The 22,916-nt window shown below is 38.6% G+C and overlaps 1 protein-coding gene and 1 non-coding gene across 8 annotated transcripts in view; one reads left to right on the top strand and one right to left on the bottom strand.

The window, feature by feature from the left end:
- Positions 1-5,154: 5,154 nt before the first annotated feature.
- The window catches only part of SLC16A12 (solute carrier family 16 member 12), a 77,479-nt gene continuing 59,717 nt past the window's right edge, over positions 5,155-22,916 (bottom strand). For 5 of the 7 annotated variants that reach the window (XM_054572819.1, XM_054572821.1, XM_054572820.1 and 2 more), the window contains 5 exons: positions 17,254-17,357; positions 14,511-14,654; positions 12,345-12,924; positions 10,042-10,301; positions 5,155-7,305 (listed from right to left, as the gene is read on the bottom strand). In XM_054572819.1, coding sequence (XP_054428794.1) covers positions 7,043-7,305; positions 10,042-10,301; positions 12,345-12,924; positions 14,511-14,654; positions 17,254-17,357 — 1,351 coding nt within the window. In that variant the 3' untranslated portion in view covers positions 5,155-7,042. Of the gene's footprint in view, positions 7,306-10,041; positions 10,302-12,344; positions 12,925-14,510; positions 14,702-17,253; positions 17,358-22,916 lie in introns of all 7 variants that reach the window. The other 2 variants (XM_054572823.1, XM_054572824.1) reach the window with 1 other exon arrangement.
- LOC129070056 (U6 spliceosomal RNA) lies at positions 22,682-22,785 on the top strand. Its single transcript, XR_008529074.1, has one exon. It is a non-coding gene; the product is annotated as a U6 spliceosomal RNA (small nuclear RNA).

A 22,916-nucleotide genomic window follows, 5' to 3' on the forward strand; every position in this document is an offset into this window, starting at 1 on the left:
TGAGATTCTGCGTTATACTTGAACTGAATCCTTTGTCTACTCATAGCAAATCAATTAACACATTAGCGGGAGGCCAAGAATGTGACCCAAAATGGCAACGTGGGTTGACAAGGAAGGCAGAGGGCTCAAAAATTTTTTTCCATTAACTTTTACCAATGGTTATTCATAGACAAGTCAACCAAAATCATCATTATACTAACTTTGATACTCCAGGTAAAGACCTGGGCAAGCTACTCAAAAACACCATACAGCATCTTTATTCCCACATTTTTACTTGCAAGGCGAAGAAGATAAACGAGGGATGGGTAATGAGCAGGACTGGGGATGAGAAGAGTATGAAACAACAGGAAACATTAATGTTTGTTGTAAGGCTGGCCCTGTCCATTTGAACTATAATTGGAAGCATCACCGACTTTTGGGAGGTGGTCTCACTAATTCCAGCAGATGGCAGTGCGGCATAACGTGCCAATAAAGAAAAGAAAAAGAAGAAAAAAACTTCTTGAATTCCCGGACCGTTTGAGAAAACTTGCTCAATATCACGAATCATCAGAGAAATGTAAATCAAAACCACAATAAGATACCACCTCAAGCCAGTCAGAACATCTATTATCAAAAAGTCAAGTGTTGGTGAGGATGGAGAGAAAAGGAAATGCTGGTGCACTGTTGGTGGGATTGCGCATTGGTTCAGCCACTATGCAAACTAATATGGAGATTCCTAAAAAAACTAAAAATAGACACACCACATGGCCCAGCAATTCCACTTGTGGGTATTTATTCATAGGAAAAAACATAATTTGAAAAAATATATGCACCCAACATTATTTACAATCGCCAAGATATGGAAACCACCTAGGTGTCCATTGATAGAAAAACAAATAAAGAAGATGTGATACACACACACAATGTAAAATCAATGAAATATTACATAGCAACAAAGAAAGAATGAAATCTTGCCATTTGCAACAACATGGATGGCTCTCCAGGGTATTATGCTAAGTGAAATAAGTCAGGCAGAGGAAGGCAAATACCATGTGGTTTCGTTTGTATGTGGAATGTTAATGATCAACCAAACCAACAAAATAAAAAAGACTTATAGAAACAGAGACCAAAAAGATGGTTACCAGAATGGAGGAGCTGGGGGAGGGATGACAAGGAGAAGAGGAATATAGTGATATTGTGATAAATTCACATGGTGATAGATGAGTACTGGAATTAGTGGGGTGATCCATTGTAAGGTATGAAAGTGTCAAAATCACTGTATGGTACACTTGAAACCAACATAACCAATGTAAGGCTGTGTGCAAACTACACTTAAATAAAAAACGAAGAACAGCCCTGGCTGGTGTGGCTCAGTAGATTGAGTGCTGGCCTGTGAAACCGGAAAGTCGCCGGTTCAATTCCCAGTCAGGGCACATGCGTGGATCACCAGGTCCCCAGTTGGGGGCAGGTGAGAGGCAACTGATCTATGTATCTCTCTGTATCTCTTACACATTGATGTTTCTCTACCCTCTTTCTCCCTCCTTCCCCCTCTCTCTAAAAAGTAAATAAAATCTTTAAAAAAAACCAAACAATAAAAAAACAACCGCACCAAAAAAGAGAAAGAAAACTTACAAGTGATCCCTTTTTAGTGTTGAGAGGTAAATATGGGAGTATAATACCATGTCCTGAAATTTCCTGTTTTCAATTTAGAGAAGCCAAGTGCAACCCCCAAATCCCAGCAGTCCCCAAAGTCCCAGGCACCCTTTTGGCTCCCCTCACCAGAACATTTACTAGTGTCAACTTGTGTTTTGTTCCGCGTTGACCTTCGGTATTAGCTGGAACCTCACTTCAGAAAGCCACATACAGTGGCTGCCCCACATCTTTTTGCCTTACTCCCAGCTTCTTCCCCTAAAAAGAGTAGAGGCTGATTTCCATACCTGGCCTAGGTTCCTCAGAATCTCCCCAAATTTCTTTGGAACATGATTTCTTCCCCACCTAACCCCCAGAGTATGCGCTGCTCTTAGCCTCAGCATTTAATAATGCTTGAGGTTGCTCTCACCTGTGTTAGTTTCAATTTACCAATTAGGCATAAACTTGAGGTTGGCGAGGGGGCACTATGTGTATTTTGAATTCCCCAACATACACAACAAGGTGGTGGATTCCGAGGAGGTGCTTAATAGGTAGCTGTTGGTTGGTTAGCATGCTGTCTAATTATCAGTAGTGCCCTATATGAGAGAGGCCCGCATAGACTAGGCAAAAGACTCTAGTCAGGGACTTCTGCTCCTAGCCAAACCCTAGAATAAAGTTTTCGTGCACAGTAAAAACACGTGTGGTGCCTGCCTATACCTGAAACTGCATCTTTGCATGCATGAGGCACATGCGTTCCATCTCTTCCCAGTGTTCAGAGCTCCTTGAGGGAGCAGCGCCCCATCCCCAAGCCCTGCACTCCATTTGAGTACAACAGAGCTATTTAATTAAGCCTGTTTGTCTGGGTTGAACACAGTTGTATCATTTCTACATCAGCTCTCAATCAGGTAGCAGCTTTGGCAACAGGTATAAAAATCGATCGTTCAGGAGAGTTTTGTTTTTTCTTATGACTTAAACTTTGAAGTATGAGAAGAGAAACTCAGGTATCTATGTTGAATTCACTCTATTTCATTTCAATAAACAATTTCAGAATTATACCTATTGGAACCAGGAAGGTGAGTACCAACTTGACAGTACCATCTTTATCATCCCTGGGCAATGGTGTGGGAGCTTCAGAAAGAACCCAACTCCTGAGTGAGGAGGCTGCAGAGAGTGGAACTCCCTTTGTGACAAAGTGTGCTCCCCAACTGTTTCCCTGCTCCTTCCACACAAACGTTTCCAAAGAGAAACCTGGGTCAACAGACAGTAAATTAAATCATTTATCCTAGAAGAGATCTTGATAGAACCGGATTTTTTTTTATTGTTGTTTAGTTACAGTTGTCCCCATTTACCCCCCTTGACCCTCCCCTGCCCTACCCACACCCCACCTCCCACATTCAGTCCTCTCCCTACCTCTCCCATTGTCTGTGTCCATGGGTCCTTCATACATAGGACAAGACCCTCAAGAAAACTCTTGGAAATTTCCAGCCTGGAATCTTCCTGTCTGTACTAATTGGAAGATTGAAGTATAGTCCAAAAGATGTTATCTGCCCAAGGGAGGGCCTGATTTCCAAGTGGCTTCTCTTTATTTATTTATTTATTTGTTTGTTGGCACTATGGCAGATGTTCCCATTCCTCCCTTTTCCCTCCTCCTCCCAGCCCCCAGCCCCCTTCCTTCTGGCCATTGCCACACTGCTGTCTGTGTCCATGGGCCATGCATACCTGTGCTTTAGCTAATCTCTTCACCTTCTTTTATCCCCTCCCCCCACTCCACCCTTTTGGCAGCTCTCAGTTTGTTCCGTATGTCCATACCTCTGTTTCTATTTTGTTCGTCAGTTTATTTTGTTCATTAGATTCCAGATATAAGTGAGATCATATGGCATTTGTCTTTCTCTGACTGACTGAACTCAGTACAATAATCTCCAGGTCCAACCATGTTGTCGCAAAAGATAAAATTGCCTTCTTTTTGTGGCCCGGAGTATTCCACTGTGTAAACGTACCATTGATTTTTACCCACTCATCTACTGATGGGAACTTAGGCTATGGTTTCTTAAGTCCACATAAGACAACAATCCAAGTGGGCAGGAGGGAAGGAGGCAGCCTCCAGCATCACACAGCTTCTTAGTTTTACAGGATCTCACTAGAAGTACTGGAGTGCAGTGGCTACTGAGGCACTGGCTGTAGGACCTGGTGCCTCAGTTTCCACACCTATAGAATAGAGTGGTGATGATGGAGATTATCATGGGGATTGAATAAGACAATGCATAGGACATGCTTAGCACAGAAGCCAACACATTGGCAGTGCTCAATAAATGGTTTGAATTTTGTGAAATACAAGGTCTGGCAGAGGGCCTGCTTCAGTGTGGTTGGTAGAGTAATAATATGGGTGCAATAATTTATAGTTTTAATTTGAACATTTCACCTAAAATGCCATAGGGTGTGCTTGAGCGTGATATTGTTCTATTACAGGATTGCGTGCTTATGATTTTATAATGAAAGATTTTTGTAACGAAAAAGGGACACTCTTTGTGCCAGAGCCTACAGTTGACTGCCACCACACCCTTACGTACCAGCCGTGTCTTAGTGTGATCCAGGCCGGCCCGCTCACCCACCAACCCAAACCCCTATGCAGGGGAAAAAACGTTCCAAATATAACTGTAAACTCATTTTATTAAGCTTTTAAATAAGAAAATATTAGTACAAATTTCTGATGAGAGAAATCACAATCTAAAAAAGAGGCCGAATGGTTCAGTGTATCTACAGTACTTTGTTTCCTATTCAGGTAATTTCAGAGTAGAGCTTGCAGTGCTATAAAGAAATATTTAAGATCTAGGATCATTCCACCACAATTTTGTCCTTGATTCTACAAAACATATCAGTCTCATGAATTCCTCCATTTTAGAATACACAGTTTAGGCACATGTAACCTTAATAGTGAAGTTTAGTGTAGATGACACTGATAGTCTCTAGTATCTCCATTTTCCTACTGGTTCTTTAAAAGTACTGTCCCCAAAAGGAAAATAAAAGACAAATTTATGCATGTATAAAGTCAAAATATCCCAAATATTTTATACAATTTCTTAAAAGCTCTGATCTATCATTTTTCATAAATATTTAAAATACTTTAGTGAAATTATATTTCAGGATCAGATAAAATTTTACTATGATCATTACTAGGAAAAGTATGTAAAATAATATTAATAACAGTGTAGATTTCGAAAAATCTTTAGACTTGAAGTTGTAAGAAATGACATTTAGTGTAAAGTGCTATTCTAAACCTACATAGCTTCATTTTTAACTTTGACTTTTTATAGATATTTTCCAAATACAGATATTTTTCATTTGTTTTAAATTACAAATAACAAAGTTCAAAACTAAATTTTCAAACTAAGTAAAAAGATAAAAAGTAACCAAATTTCTTTGGAAAACAACTATGAAATATTAGTTTTCTCCTATCAAATCAAGTCAGTATTTCATTCTGAAAGCCACATATGAATATGTAATTTTATGAAATAATCCAGTAGAGACAAAGACTCTTGCTGAACACGCTTAGTCAACCTAGTAGCTTCCTCACTGCTGTGCTTTTCTCTCACCCCTGGCATAGCATTTGTGAGGCCTCTTGGGGGACAGTGGATTAAAAGGCCTTTGGGGACAAAATATTTCCTTGAAACTCAGATTTAAATATGTTAAATAATTAAAATCTCCTTTCAATTGGAGAACATGCCCATATATACAAGTGCAACATAATCTGGGGTTCAGGATTATCATTCTGTGTATTTAAAATAGTTAGAGACAGACTGGGGGATCGGGCCATCTCTTCTCTCCCCATGCCTTCCCTCTTCAATCTGAAGACTCAGAAGTTATCACAGACCACTGGAAAGTAGAGTATTTGGGAATTAGTAAACTGTTCTAATCTGTTAAGGTATGTGAAAGTGTTCTACAAACTGTAAAATATCACACTACTAGCTCTCTTGTTTTTATTTTAATAAATTTTTATTGATTTTTTTTTTTTTTATTTTTAGAGAGAGAAACATTGATTTGTTGTTCCACTTACTTATGCGGTCATTGGTTGATTCTTATGTGCTATGACCAGGGATCGAACCTGCAACCTTGGTATATCAGGACCATGCTCTAACTAACTGAGCTCCCTGTTCAGGGCCAGTGAAATATCACACTTCTAGCCTTCTTAACCTTCTCCTCCCTCTCCCCTGACCAAACTATAGTTTTTGAGAGTGCTGTGGCGCTGAGGTTGACCCCCGTTGCCTTACCATTCTGATGAAAAGGTCCACCAAGTTTCTAATAATTATCCATGAAGAGATGAATAGTGGACAAATGAACAGGAAGTAACACAGGAGATAGGAGTCTCACCTTTAGAATATCTCTAGAATAGTATTTTTCAGGCAAAACCCCCAAATCCTATTTTGGGTAATGATGGACCTAAATGTCTCATCTGTAAAGAAAACACCAGAGACCTGCTGATTCAAGAATTCAACTCTTGGCCAGTTGGAATACTGCCAACATTTTTCCATTCCTTAACAGAAATATGTCTGCAATTTAAGTAAGAGCTTTTTTTCCAAGGGGAAAAAAATAGGAAGTGTTGATGTTGACATTTCAGGTAAAAACTGTCCTTGCAACTTGGTGTGTTATGCTAAATTTGACCTAAGTATTGCATGTGATAGTAACAGGAAAAAGCTTTCAGTTTCCAGTTCACAATTTCAAATAGAAGATCTTACCAGCCACCCTTAAGGTCATTTCTAACCATGGCATTCCATGATTCTTTGGATTCTCGAAGTGGTGGCTACCCATTGCCAAGAGCAAGGAGTGGCTAAGGAGTAAAGGCAGGGGAAGAAGGGGGAGAAAGTCACTCCCATTCGGTATTAATCACTGCCTTCTGAAGAATCTAAAGTATTCTTCAACAACCCTGTTTAAAACCCTAATGAGAAGCTCTGCTATGAAAAAGGTTTGGAATCTTCACCTTCCACTACCACACCCAAGCTGACCCCCTTCTCCAAACAGCGTAAAGTAAGCAAACCTACATATCAATGTTTCCTTTTATCCTTCTAACTACAGAAGGAAGATGGAGGGACACACAGCTTGAGACAAAGCTGCTGCCCAGTGTCATTGCTTTGGTCATGCCTTGAAATTACTCCTCATTACAACTATTGTATCAGCTATGTTCTAATATTCTCCATGGAGTGATGCTCACTGCCTGAAAGATGTGAATTCCATTGTGAATACAAACCCCAAATGAGGAAACTCAGCTAGTCCAGCTTGCTTGGTTATTTGCTATTTCCCCCTATAAATATGTTAACAAAACAATAACAATAATTTCCTTGGAAGGCAATGCTTCTGCCAAAATAAAAGGCTTTAGCAATATGTACAATCCAGCGGTCCCGCCTCTCTCAGCCCTGTGGGTTCCCCGGCTCAAGGCCATTGGTCATGTGGGGTTGTAACCAGGCCCAGCAATAGTCACAGATTCCCCATCTTTCTGATCTAATTCATTAGCTACAGAATAAGCCACCGATCCATTGGTCCACAACTGCAGCTTGGGATCAGATTCTTTGGCAAGGAACCGCAGCTGGGTTTTTTTCATCTTCTTTATAAGTCTAGCAAATCCAAGCAACAGAGAACTAAATATCATTGAAAATCCGCAAAGAAGAAACGCTGCAGTGTAGCTGCCCGTTGTGTCTACCAGCCATCCTGTAACAAGTAACAGCAAAATCACATTGTTGAGTTGAAAATTCAATTACCCACTCTGAAATCTAGTAATTTGTAAGGATAATAACAATGGATTGCTACCATTATCTTGACACAAAAAGCTGATATCCTAAAAATATTGTGCAGCAACTGTAAAAATGCATTCTATTTTCTAGGGAAACCTCTAAAATGGATTGTTGTTATTATGTAAAGTGCCTGGAAGAGTGTCACATTCTTAGTAATCACAAAATAAATATTACTTATTATTACTAATCCCATAAAATGTGGTAGAAAGATAAAAGTAGCATCATTCCAATTATTGATACTGGGATCAATTATCTAGGGTGTTAGGAGAAAAAAATCATACAAAATGTTAGTAGTACTCCCAGCAGCCATATGTCTCTCTTCAATACATGCTTCTGGATAAAGCAGAATCCAAATTTTCAATTGGTTCCGATCACTGTACCCATCCAGTTTGAAAACCAGAACTTTGGGCCATTTTAGAAAGTTGCAAATACAAATTTCACAAAGCACAGTTCTGCTCTCACAGCTTTTTTTTTTTTTTAATTCTTGTTATAAAAGATTAATCGCAACATCTATTCCAGCTGTAAATTTTAGGAGAGCCAGGGTATGCATAGTTATGCAATATACGGGCTGCAATGATCAGAGAACCAATGGGGTCAAATTAGACTTTGGTGGGCAATTATTTTATGATTAAAAAAGTTAAATTTCTCTAAGTGTTACTTATATGCCAAGAAAAATCCACCTGAGAAGTGTATATATGTATATATATGTTGGCGTCTCCTCTTACCCACTTCAAATCCATTAGTCAAAAATGGTACGTAGGAATTTTTATAAGCCTCGCAAACTTTCCTGCAATCCAAAGTGCTCTCAAATATTCTAGTTATCTTGTGATTTACTTGTGCGTTTCTGTAGCACCAAACAGAAGAGACTTACTGAGTAGAGCTGTCATTTTAAAGGTAATTGAGTAAGAGGAGTATTACAATAAGAACTCACAGGCTAATCCTCTAACATCTAGCAATGAGTACAATTGTCTGATTAGCCAAATAAACACCCTAGACTGAAAAAAGGATCTTGGAATCCCAGTTTCATCTTATGTCCTATGAATTTTTAACAGAATTACACTGCTCCTAAGGGTTAGCAAACAAAAACCGGCTATGCAGGGAGGAGGACAGGAATATCGTGGGGACAGTTTTCATAAAAGAAACACTAAGCATAGAGTCCTGTATCATGGAGTTGAAACTGACCAGGAATTTTCATCTGCAACCTTCAAACAGCCACAGAGTCCCCTTGTTTGCTGCTGCTTTAGCAATTGCTGGGGTTTGGAAATAACCCTAAACTATCTACTCACCACAGCAGCAAAAGGAGAAATGCTGCCTTCTTTTAAAAATTCCCTTCTTTCCTTCTACGCAAATGTTCAGCTTATTTGTTTTTGCCTATCTGCAGAGACCTTTATACTCTTGGCTTTAATTTAGGCAGGTAATAATCCGGACGTATTAGCGTCCATCGAGTAAGACTGAGCATCACAAGAAAGCTGGCTGAGAGTTTAGACTCCTGAAATTTACCCCCAAAGATTCAGATCACAAAGGGAGGGTCAAGGAATCTGCATTTTTCACAATGTCCCCAGGACTTCAATCTGAGAAACCTGGTCTAGACCACATACTCAAGGAAGGAGGAATAGGTTCTGACTCATTTGTTGCTATAGCAACAGCCCCAGCACAGTGGTGGTGTCCCCAAGCAACAGATATTTATTGAATCACTTGTTTTATCACCCTTTAAACTTTTATAGCACTTTACAGTTTGCAAAACCTTCTAGATGCTTTATCTGATGACTCCTTAATCTGTATGTCAAATCCGGCCTTCTTCTAAAAGCTTAGATTTCATCCTTAAAAAGCTCTACTGGTCATTGTATTGGGTATTTTATATGTCTCAATATGTCTAAACATTAAATGTTATTTTTTTTTCTGACAAGACCACTTCCTCCAACTTCCTTATTTCTTTTAACCATGCCATTATTTTCTAAATAATTCTGGACTTCTTCCTCTGCCTCACCCTCATATGCTAAATTCAGTTGCTTTGCTGTTGTAGTTGTTTACAAAACTTCCTCCTTGCCCCCAGAGCTCTTTTTTATTTCTGCTGCAGCAGCCCTAGTTTGGGCCTTTATCAGTTTGCCCCTGAACTATGAGAACGGAATCCTAACTGCTGCTCCCCTGAATGACCAGATCAATTGCTAGATCACATTTTCTAAAATATTTACCATATTACTCCTCTGCACAAAAACTGTAAAACTACCCATTGTCTCTAAAGAACATAGGACCCCAGCCCCTTTGACTGGCACTCAAGACACTTGACTATGACTTATTTCAGCCTCACCACCCGTCTCCTATGAGAATTCTGTACTCCTGCCAGACTTGTGCCCAACTTGATATGTAAGTCTGAACAGCTGCTCCATTCCATTGCTCTCATCTTCAGTGTGGAATGGAACCAAGACCCTAATTTGGGACATTTTCTTTCCAAGGAGGCTAGGGTCCCTACTTGGTTAGAAGACTACAAAACAAGGATTGAGGTGAGACCATGATGTTCCTGCGGCTCCTGCATCCCTTTCCCATTCACTCTTCTTCATCTTACTTCCAACTCATTTTCTGTGTCTGAGTTCACTATTTCCACATCAATACAACAAAGAGAAGAGGTGGTTGGGCGTTCTCTCTGGAAACTTACCTGCAATGGGCGGGCTCACCAAATATGGCACTGCATGAAGAAAATACACGACACCGAGTGCTGACGACAGAGAGGTGGTCCCCACTATTTCTGCAGTCACTACTGGGATCAGAGTCACATAGGCACCATCGAAGTAGCCAAATGTACAGGAGAAAGGCACAAGCAGGGGTAGACTTTGAAGCAGTGGGAGGCAGAGATAGCAGAGCCCATCGAGTCCCACGGCAAAGAGGTAGCAAACATACTGGTAATTCTTCAGACACCTGTGCATGTGAACAACAAGAATGAGTGCAGTTTGCACAGGTTCTATCAAAGAACTTTAGGACCAGGCCGCACAGCTGCAAGCACTGCAGCTGTTTATAGAGATGTCTTCACCATAATGCATTATCTATGTTATCTTTCTAGCTTTGCTATTTTATTTTTCAATTACAGCTGACATTCAGTATTATTTCTTATCAGTTTCAGGTGTATCCGTGTCTTTCTGTTTACATATGCAAATGTAAGATTTATTTCCCCAGGAAGCATGGTGTGGTAGAAAATAATATGTGCCCTAAAATTAGGAAGAAGTTTGAATCCAGTCCTGTCACCTACTAGCTGCCTAATTCTATCCTCAATTTCCTTAGCAATAAAAAGGCAAAGTTACCTATTTAATAGGGTTACTCCAAAGAGAGTCATAAAATAACATGTAGAATTTCAAGATACTAATATTTTCTAGCAGTCTATCACACTAGTTGCTTTCAGATATGTTATCTGTGGGTATCTGACACAACATATACACTTAATAAACAACCCAAGTGGTTATGCAAAGAGAAAGATACAATATGAAGACATATAAACGATTTGCCAGAGACTATGAAGGTCTTGTACTAGGACAAAGTCTTATTTCAAGACTTCCCCAGTGGTACATTCACTAATCTTTTCTCACTGTAGCTCCAAACCCATCTATGATATTAATTATTCCAAAGACTCTGTGTACTATCAGCACCAGCAGTTTATGCTTTAAAATGTTTTTCTACCCAGAGTCTCATGTGAGCCTCACAAAATGCCACGAGGTTTACAGGCACATATTGCACTGGCCCATTTTACAGATGAAGACCCTTGAGGATATGAGGGTTAAGTGATTTTCCCAGGTCCCAGAGATAATAATGGGCAGCGCCAGCCCAAGAGCTTGGGTGTTATATGTATCAGACAAGAGATCCCTCTATCAGACCTACACCAGGCTGCTTCCTCTTGAGTTACTTGATTCTAAAAACAAATACCCCTTGCTCTCCCCCTCTTCCTTAACTGGTAAAACTATGGAATTAATCCTAAGTATTATATTCATGACACTGCAGAATGGCAGTGGGATCCTAATTAATTACCAAAGACATATGTGAGAGAAGCCCTCATAGATAATAGCTCTCATAGGTCATAGGTCATAGCTCAAATGTGAAGAGTCCATCATTTAGGAGAATATGAGTTATGTGCTGTCTTCAATTCAAACCGACAAGCATTGCTGAAAAAACTACTCAGTAGATTTCTTCTAACTTTGGTTTTCTAATCCAAAAATTATAATGTAAGTATTTGCTATTTGCACTGTCAAACATAGATATGTGGCCTCAGATAAGGGTTATTACTGCATCTGTTCCTCCTTCCTATTCTGGATTCTGCTCCCCTCTCTGCTGCCAGCCAGTCTGTGGAGTGGTTCCAAAGAAACTAAACCCATGATACCCATCCATAAGTGGTCTTACCTGAGGACCAACGTGATTTAGGATGAAATTAAATCTATCACCAGAACTTACAGTTGCCCTAGTGTTTGCAAATTTAGAGATTCCTACCATCCTAAACCATTGAAGGCAGGAGTTGGCCAACTATGGCCAAATCCAGCCCACCACCTGTTTTGCACTATCTGTGGATGAAAAATGGTTTTCTACTCTTGAATACTTGGAGGAATAAAGTCTAAAGAACAGTGTTTTGTAACTTGACAAAATTATATGAAAAACTCAAATTTCAGTGTCCAAAAATAAAGCCGTATTGAAATATAGCCACTTCCATTTTCATGTATTATCTATGGCTGCTTTGGGGCTACACCACCAGAGTTGGGTAGTTGTGATCAGGTGAACATGTGAAACCAAAAATGTTTACTATCTGTCCCCTTACAGAGAAAGTTTGCCAGCCTCTAAGAACCAGCAGAGGAGTTGCCTTCAGACACTGAAAACTTGTTAACATTATTCAGACCTAGGTATCCGACAGGGAAAAGGGGATGAAGAAAACACAAAACTTGCAGTTCCCTGATGGGGAACCAATTGTGGTTTCACAAATTGTACCTTCGGTCGGTTAGCCATCCAAACGTGATATTGCCAACGATGTCAATCACCCCAAGCACGGACATAAGGAAAGCAGCTTGCTGGGGGCTCACTCCAACACTCAAAGCATAAGGCACCAAGTACACAAAGAGAGGGCTGCAGCCGTAAGCCATAAACAGCACAGAGGTGGCTAATACAGCAAAATCTGACATCAGTAAGAAACTGTATTCCTGCTGCAGAGAACAACAGAGGCAGGTCTGCACTCGTTCTTTAGTCAAAATTAAACAGGGAGACGCTCGATTAAAGTCTCGTTTCTGAGTTCTACAGACATGGTTCTGCTCTGGAGTTGTAGGGTCCTCCTTAAGAGTAATTGGCCTCATCAAGGCACCGCAGACACAGAGATTCAAAACAAAGCCCCCGAGAATGAGTAATGCTCCCCGCCAGGAAAACTGTTCAATAAGGAGCTGAACCACAGGAGCCAGGATGAAGGTGCCAATGCCGCTTCCTGACATAGCGATCCCATAAGCAAGGGCTTTCCGTCTGCTGAAATATTTGCCAACCATGGCAATGGCTGGAGAGTAGCAAAGTGCAAATCCAAGGCCTGGGGATAAAGAGAACTCTGTCAGTGCTGGTGTACCAAGAGGCGCCAATGAAAGAAAATAATCTCAGAATGAAGTTATGTGTGTTACAGAGAATCTGGCCTTCTATTAGCCCTTTTAAAACTGTGTTCTACACCAGGCTAAAATGGAGTCTCCCGTCACCAGTCATTGCACATTTGGAAAGTATAGCATATATATGATTTTCTTCTTGAGAAGAAAAGCCTTAAGGAAATGTGACTTCTTAAAACAAATGAAATGAAGAACTTAAAAACTGTTACACAAACTAAATTTGAATTAACAACAACAAAAAAATCAGGATAATGCTGATCTAAGAAACTTATTCTCTCCCCAAACACCTCCTTTTAACTTAAAATTATCCAGAAAATTGCCTCAAATCTTTGCTGCCTATGAACACACAAGTCTGCTAATCTGTACCATTCTGGAATTTGGGTGTAAATAGTACATATTACCCCATGCAAGTCCCAGAGTAATTTCACATCATGGGAAAACATCATGCTAATTTTATACATGAATATCACATGTACACCTAAGTAACCTGAAAATATCTGTTAAAGTCAGCAGAAAGCCTCTTAAAGATCTTCAGCATCTATTCCTTTTAAATCAGGAAAATCTGAAGGGCTTTAAACCTGGAATTCATGGCATCTAATGTCACAGAAGGAAAAAAGAGAACTCCCTGCAGCTCCTGCTTCCATCTGCAGTGCAGGGTGAGCAATGATCCCAACTGTCCTGAACTGAAGGGTGCCCGCGATGTGAAACTCAGTGCTAAGACCAGGACAGCCCCCCGTAAACTGGGATGACTGGACAGCCTAGCAGGCAGGCCCTGTGGGTTACATGGGACAGACACCTTTTTGTGCTGACAGAGCTAGACGTATAGCCTCTCTGTGAATTATGTCGTTTACTGGCCTGATCACACTAGAGTGGGGCACAGTGTCTGGACATGAGTCAGCGCTGCTCTCCACACCCCTGAGTGACGGGGCAAAATGCTACTCCAGTCCCGCCAGCCGACCCCATCCTGAACCCAGTCCCCTTATGGAATGCACATATGCTGTTTCTCTTTCTATGAGGTTCATTTTGATTCTCTAAAGTTTACTTCCATAATATTGAGAGTGTGTGTATAATATGAGAAGATTCACAACAGGGGGCTTTCTTTTTTAAGTTGGAAACCCCCATTTATTGGACAGTCGTGTTCACTATGAAGCAGAGGCTACTTGAGGCAACTGCAGATAGTATTTTAATGTCTTGTAAAGGATATTGGGAGAATGATCATTGTTGAAAATTTATGTTGCCCTGGCAAACAGCTCATGGCTTCTTAGTATAGAATCTCAGCCATACACTGCTGCCAAAGGGAAAGCCAGAAGTCACTTTTATCATGTGACTGAATTAAAGTAGTAATGTATTTTCACTATAGTTGTACAATCAATTGCAATTCCAACTCTTATTTAATAAGCTAGGTAAGCTAAATTACGCATCTAACAAAGTGAATGATTTATGAATTATTGCTCTGTTGATGTGCTTAACAACCCCCCGAATGAGGTTTCGCGAGACAAGTAATACAATGTGCCCCTACCTGTAAGAACTCCAAGAGTGAGGTAGAGATGCTTCAGGCTGGTGGCGAAGGAGCCAAGGATCAGACCAGTAGATGCAAGCAAGCCACCCAGCATGATTCCCACTTGACAAGATAAATGGTTACTGACGACACTCCCAAGTGGAGCTTCAAAAACAATAATAAGTCAGTTCAACAGAAGGGCCTTGAGGGCACTGTGAAAAGGCAGAGTAGAAAACAACTGACCTTTAGAGCATCAAGTTCCCCCCACCCTCCTACACATTCATCCTACAGATTTGGAAGCTGAGAAGACATGACTTGTCCATGGTCACACAGAGAATATGTAGCAAAGCTGGAATTAGGATCTAGTGTCCTGACTTCCATTTCAGTGCTCATTCCACTTCTCCATTCTACTACAATCATAGTCTCAGGACTGTGGGGGTTTTTTACTTTAAGATTTTTTTTTTTTCCGTTTTTAATCGAATGTTTTGGTGTGACATTGGTTTGCAAAACCAATAGATTTCTTTTTTTTAACGATTTTTTTTTAGTGGGAGAACTCCTTATTTAAACTACACGTCACTTGCACTGGGATATGCCTCATATTTTTCATACAGTGTTGATCATACACCATTAGCAATATTCATGACAGTCGACTGGTGAAGAAGGAAAGTGGGCAATACTAGGAGGCCAGGAGTGTTATGCAGGAAAGGCCAGAGAGAGAAATAATAGACAAAGGTCACAATCTGGCACTGTTTTCAGGCTTTAGGGAACCCTATAGATGAGAAATCTGGTTCCTCTGGCTCCTTGAGTCTCCTAAGCTGACGGCAGCAAGAGAGGTTCAGGAAAGCATGTGAATTTCTTTCTAAGGAACAATTCATGCTGACATCAGTAATCCTAGTAACAAAATCAAAAGAGCCAGTTCTCTAGGTACCCGTGGAGTATAATTTCTCTACTGATCAGGTTGACACCTGGGTCTGACTCAAATGTACATGATAGAATCAGTTATCAGCCTGATGTCTGCTGTCTCATTAAAAAGTGACTGGCTTTTTAAAACCTCTGGAAATAGGAATGAGCAAATCTCCTGAACATGTCTACTCTTCCAGGCTGTGGCTGCTATAGTTATTGGAAAAGAGACAAAATTGTCACCAACTTCAATGAAAAATGTTCACTTCTCTGTTTATCATATGGCAGATATGTTCCCAATGAGTGTTGTAGATGTGCTTCTACAGCCTCTTGTTCACTAAACTAATGCTACCAGGTAAGCAAGTATGTATATGGTAATTGGGTACAACAGGCCTCAAGTCGTTGCATGGAATTTAAATATGCTGCATATTTAAGGTTATGTTAACATGACCCTGCTTTGGCTCAGTGTCTCACACAATCATTGTGACTATATTGGTCACTGAAGGTCATTTATTCCTCTTTTGGAAATTACAAATATTCTCCAAAAGATAACAATGGGAGAAATGAGTCACCTGTATCCTTTGAGAAAAGCAAACACAGCTCTCTTGACTTGTTCATACAAAGGTTGTGACTAATCATGTTACCCTGAAAACCCGGTGATTGTCTTGCTGATTCAATATATGCTAGAAAACACAAAGATGTTATTTTTTGATCCCTTAAGACCTTCCGGTGTTATCAGTAGGAAGAATCAGTTTAACCTTATCACAAAACCTCCTTTTAGTACTGGAATTGCTCTCAAATTCCTCCCAACCAAGAAATAAATTGCAGTATAACTCAATTGATTCCTGAATATGTACATATTTTTCTAAAAATAAACCAGCACCTAGAATGGAATCAGATGGCATTATTTATAAGTTACCAAATATTTAATAATATAGTATTACCCTTTACCACAAAGACATGGCTGAAGAGAGAGCAGTTTTCTAAAATACTCAGGATTCATCACAATGAAAGGATTAAATTCGTCTAGCCTGAAAATAGATCCTATTGATTGGACTCAATCTCAGAAACTCTCTAAGCCACTAATTTAATAACTCTGGTTTGAAAATTGTAAAAAAAAAAAAAAAAAAACAAACTCAAGGTTAGTTTTCCTCTACTATATATATGGAATGAGAGATTCCATTTATTTTTGAGGATACTCTATTGACCCTATATATAACACCTTTGGGGTTTCTTGAATGAAATTACATATGGTGAATGTATTCATCTCAGGATTGCACCATCCTATTCTCTAATACTTGTCTAAGAATAAAAATGTATGCAGGAAAAACAACAAAATCTATGAGACAAAGTTTGGAACCTCTGGGAAGGGAACTGAATGAAAACTTGACTTGAATGAAAACAAGACCTGAAATGTGATGCACATGTTGTTTGTACTCATTTAAGTAGATCAAGTAGAAATGGCTCACGGTGCTACCCAAGAACTGTTTGCATGACTGGAGAAGGAGGGGATCACAGCATTTAGAAGAACGAAGCCAAGCATATTATTGTATGGTTAGCTGCTTCCAAAATCAAGGCAAGCTCTATGATGCCCAGCATCCTATCTTTATATGGAAGAACCAAATGGTATGTATCCTTCTGGGTTATTAACCACCGTTCCATCTGATATCAGCCAAAATCGTTAATTCCAAGGTGTCTGATTGGGTTTGGCTGAAGGTAGGATGAACCTTTTCTTTTAGTCTTAGGCAATTTTACCATAGTCCTTCTATTAAGGAAAACTGACAACCAAAAGCAGTAGAAGGTCATTGTCATGTACTGTTTGAGAGGAGCCAGTAATTGTCTATTCCTGGTAAGTGATACTTACCACAGAGCATAGTCACACAATCTACAATGGAATGGATCCATGCTGTTTGTGCATAATCCTGAGTGAAGTATGTCTGGAACTCCACAAAAAAAATTGAAATACATCTGAAAAATATAGTGAGTCCATGTTATACAAAAAAAAAAAAAAAAAGAAAAAAGGAATAAGCATGAATTTGAATCAGAGCTTAAAATTTTGGTTCAATCAACTGTGCCAGCCTCCATTAATTTAAATTGGTTTTCAGTGGAATTTTGCTGGACCATAATAAGTGGGAAATCAGAATCTGGCCATTGGGCAATTCTAAAGGTAAGAACAAGCTTTCATCCACTGGAGAAGCTTTTGAAGCCAAGTGGATATGAAGATCACTGCTGTAACAAAAGTCTTATGAAAAAGATGGCAGGCCAAAGCATGGATTCTTATTCATCTTAATATTTAGCTACCATCTGTAACATGTAAGAGGTTGTTATAGAAGTCAAAACTTGACAATAAAGTTATATACCACCCAGCATTTTCACTTCTAGGTTTTAACCAAAGGTAATAAACACAATGATGATGCTATTAGATACACATAACAGGAGATATTCTGGAGAATTATTTACAGCAGCCAAATTGTAACCAACTTATTTGTCCAATAAGGAACTGGTTAAATAAAAATTGGCATATCATAAAAATGATATATTATTAGGTATTAAAAATAGTGATTTGGAAATAAATTCATGATAAAATGTTAAAAAGCAAGTTACAAAATAGTTCGTATGGTAAGGGCTTATTTTTATAAAAAAAAAATGTATTCAAGTAATTTAAACAAAGCCTGAAAACATAACCATAAAGGACCCAGTCATTATATGTGAAAGTAAGATTATAATTTCATTTTTTGTCTTTATTCTGCATTTTGAATTATTTTTCAATGAACATGATTTCTTATACACACATATGTATGTGCGTATACATGTATATATACACATCACACACACATATAAGGTCTGTCTGGAAAAAGTCCAGCCATTGTTAACATAACGAGTATGGTTTTTGTGACATCGATGTAACCTGGAAGCCAAGGAGAGTGGACTGGAATGCGCATGTGTGAACAATGATGACTTCACTATACTAGTCAGTAAGGGCAGGTGAAGCCAGTGAGTGAACATGTGTAACTCTGTGGCTGTCGCATTCAAAATGACTTAATGAGTAAAGCAACAAATCTCCATCAAATTTTGCATTAAGCTTGAACATTTCTCCATGGAAACTCTTTTGATGATTCAAAAGGCCACAGCTATGGGCAACTGGTGACTGGCAGCTTCATCATGACAACACACTCACTCATGCATCACATAAGTTGCAGAATTTTTTGGCAAAATATCAAATCGCCCAGGTGACTCAGTCCCACTACACACCACATTTGGCACCCTGAGACTTTTAGCTTTTCCCAAAACTAAAATCACCTTTGAAGGAGAAGAGATTTCAGAGTATCAATGAAATTCAGGAAAATACAGCAGGACAGCTGACAGTGATTGGAAGAACTGTGTGCGGTCTCAAGGTGCCTACTTTGAAGGGGACTGAGTTGTCATTGTCCTATGTACAATGTTTCTAGTACATTGTATCTTCTTCAATAAATGTCTCTTTTTCATAGTACATGGCTGAATACTTTCTGGACAGAATTTTTATATATGTGTGTGTATATATATACACATATATATTTATATATGTAAGATATACGTAAACCTATATATGTTTTTCAGAGACAGGGGTACGCATACAGAGTCAGAGATGGAAACAGAGACCGAGACATTTTTATGTTGTAAAACAGTTAATTACTTAGGAAAAACAAGACATAAGTAATCCAGAAGCAATAGTTTATATCACCATGGAACTTGGAATGAACCTAATACAAATTAGCATGATGTCTCAGTTCAGCACAGGAAGCTTTTAGAGCTCAGGAGAAGAAATAAGGCCTTGTTACTCAGGGATGAGATAGGAGGTTATCAGTCATTTTGGATAGAGCTACACTCCAACTCATTATGCTTCCGTAGCCCATAGTAACCAGTTATTTCACTCTCCTCCTCTCCAGTTGCTGCTAGGTGTCAATTGAACAGCATATTAAAAGGATCATTCACCATAGTCAAGTGGGATTTATCCTTAGGATGCAAGAATTGTTATACATATACAAATCAATCAATGATTCATCACATTAATATAGTAAAAGAAAAGGAACATATCATTTTGATGGATGCAGAAAAAGCATTTGACAAGCTTCAAAATTAATTCATGATTTAAAAAAAAAACCCTTAACAAAGTAGGCATGGAAGACCGTATCTCAACATAGTAAAGGCCAAGTATTGATATGTCAAGCCCACAACTAAAAGCATACTCAATGGTGGAAGGTTGAAACCTTTTCCTTTAAGATCAAGAATAAGACAAGGGTACCTACTCTCACCACTCCTATTGAACATAGTACTGGAAGGTAGAGCAACCAGGCAAGAAAGAGAAGGAAAGGTATGATGGAAAGGAAGAAGTAAAATTGTCTCTATTTGCAGGTGACATTATTTTATATATAGAATATCCTACATGCACAACCAAAAAAAAAAATCCTTAGATCTAACCAGTAAATTCAGTAAGGTTACAGGATATAAAATTTACATACAAAAATCAGTAGCATTTCTATACCCTAACAACAAAACTTCTGAAAAAAGAAATAAAGAAATCAATCCCATTTTCAATAGCATCAAAAACAATACAATAATTAGGAATAAATTTAAATAAGGAGGTGAAAGATCTCTACAAGATAACTACAAGACATTGATGAAAGAAATTAAAAAAGACACAAATAAGTGGGAAAGTACCCAGTGTTCACAGACTAAAAGAATTAATATTGTTAAAATGTCAATATTATCAAAAGTCATCCATTTGATGCAATTTCTATCAAGATTCCAGTGGCATTTTTTTTTACAGAAGTAGAATAGACACCTCTAAAATTTAAATGGAACCAAAAAAATCCCAAATAGCCAAAGACACTGAGAAAGAGAAACAAAATAAAAAGTACCACACTTCCAGATTTCAAGCTATTCTATAAACCTATAGTTATCAAAATAGCATGGTGCTGGCATAAAAACGGACAAATAGATCAATGGAACGTAACTGAGAGCCAAGAAATAAACCTAAATATATAATATACTGTCAATAACTGACAAGGGAGCCAAGAATACTCAATTAAAAAAAGGCAGCCTCTTCAATAAATGGTGCTGAAATAATTGAATATTCACATGTATAAGAATGAAACTGGACCCACATCTTATACCACTCACAAAAAATTTAACCTGAAATGGATTAGAGACTTAAATGTACCACCTGAAACTATGAAACTCCTAAAAGAAAACATAGGGATAAACCTCCTCGACATGGATCTCTGCAAGGATTTTTTGGAAATGACACCTAAAGCACAAGCAACAAAATAAAAAACAAACAAGTGAGGCCACGTCACACTAAAAACTTTCTGCACAGCAAAAGAAACCATCAACAAAGTAAAAAGACAGCTCATGGAATGGGAAAAAATACTTCCAAAGCATATGTCCAATAAGAGGTTAATATCCAAAACAAATAAATTACTCATTCAACTCAATGGTAAGAAACCAAATAACTCAATTTAAAAAATGTGCAAAAGACCTAAGTAGACATTTCACCAAAGATGTACAAAAGGTAAACAGGTACATGAAAAGATGCTCAACATCACTAGTCCCTAGGGAAAAGCAAATTAAAACCACAATGAGATAATACCCCACATCTGTTAAAATGGCAATCATCAAAATACAAGAGTCAGCAAATGCTGGAGAAAAGGGAATCCTTGTGCACTATTGGTAGAACTGCAAACTGGTATAGCCACTATGGAAAACAGTATGGAGAACCTTCAAAATATTAAAAACAGAACTACCATAAGATCCAGTAATTTCACTGCTGGGAATATATCCAAAGGAAATAAAAATATTAATTTGAAGAGATATATGCAGCCCCATGTTCATTGCAGAACTATTTACAATAGCCAAAGCATGGCACCAACCTGAGTGTCCATCCATAGATGAATGGATAAAGAAGTGTGTGTGTGTGTGTGTGTGTGTGTGTGTGTGTGCATGCACATGTGTGTGTATAAAAAATGGAATATTATTCAGCCATAAAAATGAGGAAATCCTATCATTTGGACAACATGAAGGTATTATACTAAGTGAAATAAGTCAGAAAGAGAAAGACAAATACTGTATGATCTCACTTATATGTGGAATCTTAAAAACAAACAAAAACCAAACTAAAAGAAAAAGAGGTTAGCCTTGTGGTTACCAGAGGTGGAGGGAGGGGTAAGGGGTAAGTGGTTCTCATGTAACAACTTTCAGTTACATGACAAATAAGCACTAGAGATGGAATGTACAACATGATGACTACAGATAACACTGCATGATATATAGGGAAGTTAAGAAAGTAAACCCTAAGAATTCTTATCACAAAGAGAAAACCTGTTTTTCCTTTCTTCTTATTTCTTTTCTTCATTGTATCTGTACGAGAAATGGCTGTTTGCTGAACCTGTTTTAGTCATTTCACAATATATGCACATAAAACAATCATGGTGTATGCCTTAAACTTATACAGCGACGTATGTCAATTATTTCTCAATAAAACTGGGGAAAAAGAAACACCCAATAGGCACTGATTCTCTGAATTGACAAATCACCCTGCCGGCTGCTTTCTTTGTCTGTCTCTGGAGTTCTTGGCTGCTTCCTGGTTTATGACATTTAAATTCTGATGCAGGTTGCATCTTCACACATTTCTTCCTCTAAGCTTATTCTGCTCAGGTGTCTTCCTCTCTGCCACTCCCAGTAACCTCTGCTAATAGGCCTTCACTGCCAGCCACAATCCTCTTTTCTGGCTTCCCGCTGCCCTTCCTTATGAAGCACTGAGCTCATTTCCAAAACTTTCCTGTCATGGAATGATGGAAGTTTCACATGTAAAAACCAAGATGAAAGATTCCTTTTAACTGCATGACCTTCTCACACCCAGAACACAAGCTCCCTAATACAAATGGGAGCAAAAGCAAACTCAACACCAATCATATAATTTAAAACAAATCCCAAGCTTATTATGACACATAATTAATGAAAACAAACATCTTGCTTCTTTCCTGCATTATGTATTTGTTACGAAGCTAATGCCAATGCTTTTATCGATACTACCATCAAATAACGCTTTTAGTGCAAATTGTTTTCTTTCGCTGCCAAGTGGGAGCTGCCACAGAAGAACAAAGAGTTCAGCTTGAACGGGAGCACCTGTAGAGGAAAGAGCTGGCACAGGCAGATTTCAAGTATGTATTTGTTCCAATGAGTCTCAACGTATACTCGTTTAATTTAAGCATTTTCAACTCTATGCCCTTTGATGAAAGAAAAGAGAGAGAGATGTGCTCTTGTCAGCAGCACATACACTAGCACTGGAACTATACAAAGATTGGCATGGCCCCTGAGCAAGAATGACATGCAAATTCGTGAAGCATCCATATTTTTTATGCTGTACACCTGTAACTAATACAAAATAATATTTAATGTAAACTGTAATTGAAAAATGAAATTAAAAAAACAAGAAATTTTCTCAAAATATAAACATATCAAAAAGAAAAAAAGACATAAGCAAATGAG

This window comes from Pteronotus mesoamericanus, unplaced genomic scaffold (genome assembly GCF_021234165.1).
Source record: "Pteronotus mesoamericanus isolate MK-2021 breed Mesoamerican mustached bat unplaced genomic scaffold, CSHL_Meso_final contig_24, whole genome shotgun sequence".
Lineage (NCBI taxonomy): Eukaryota > Metazoa > Chordata > Mammalia > Chiroptera > Mormoopidae > Pteronotus > Pteronotus mesoamericanus.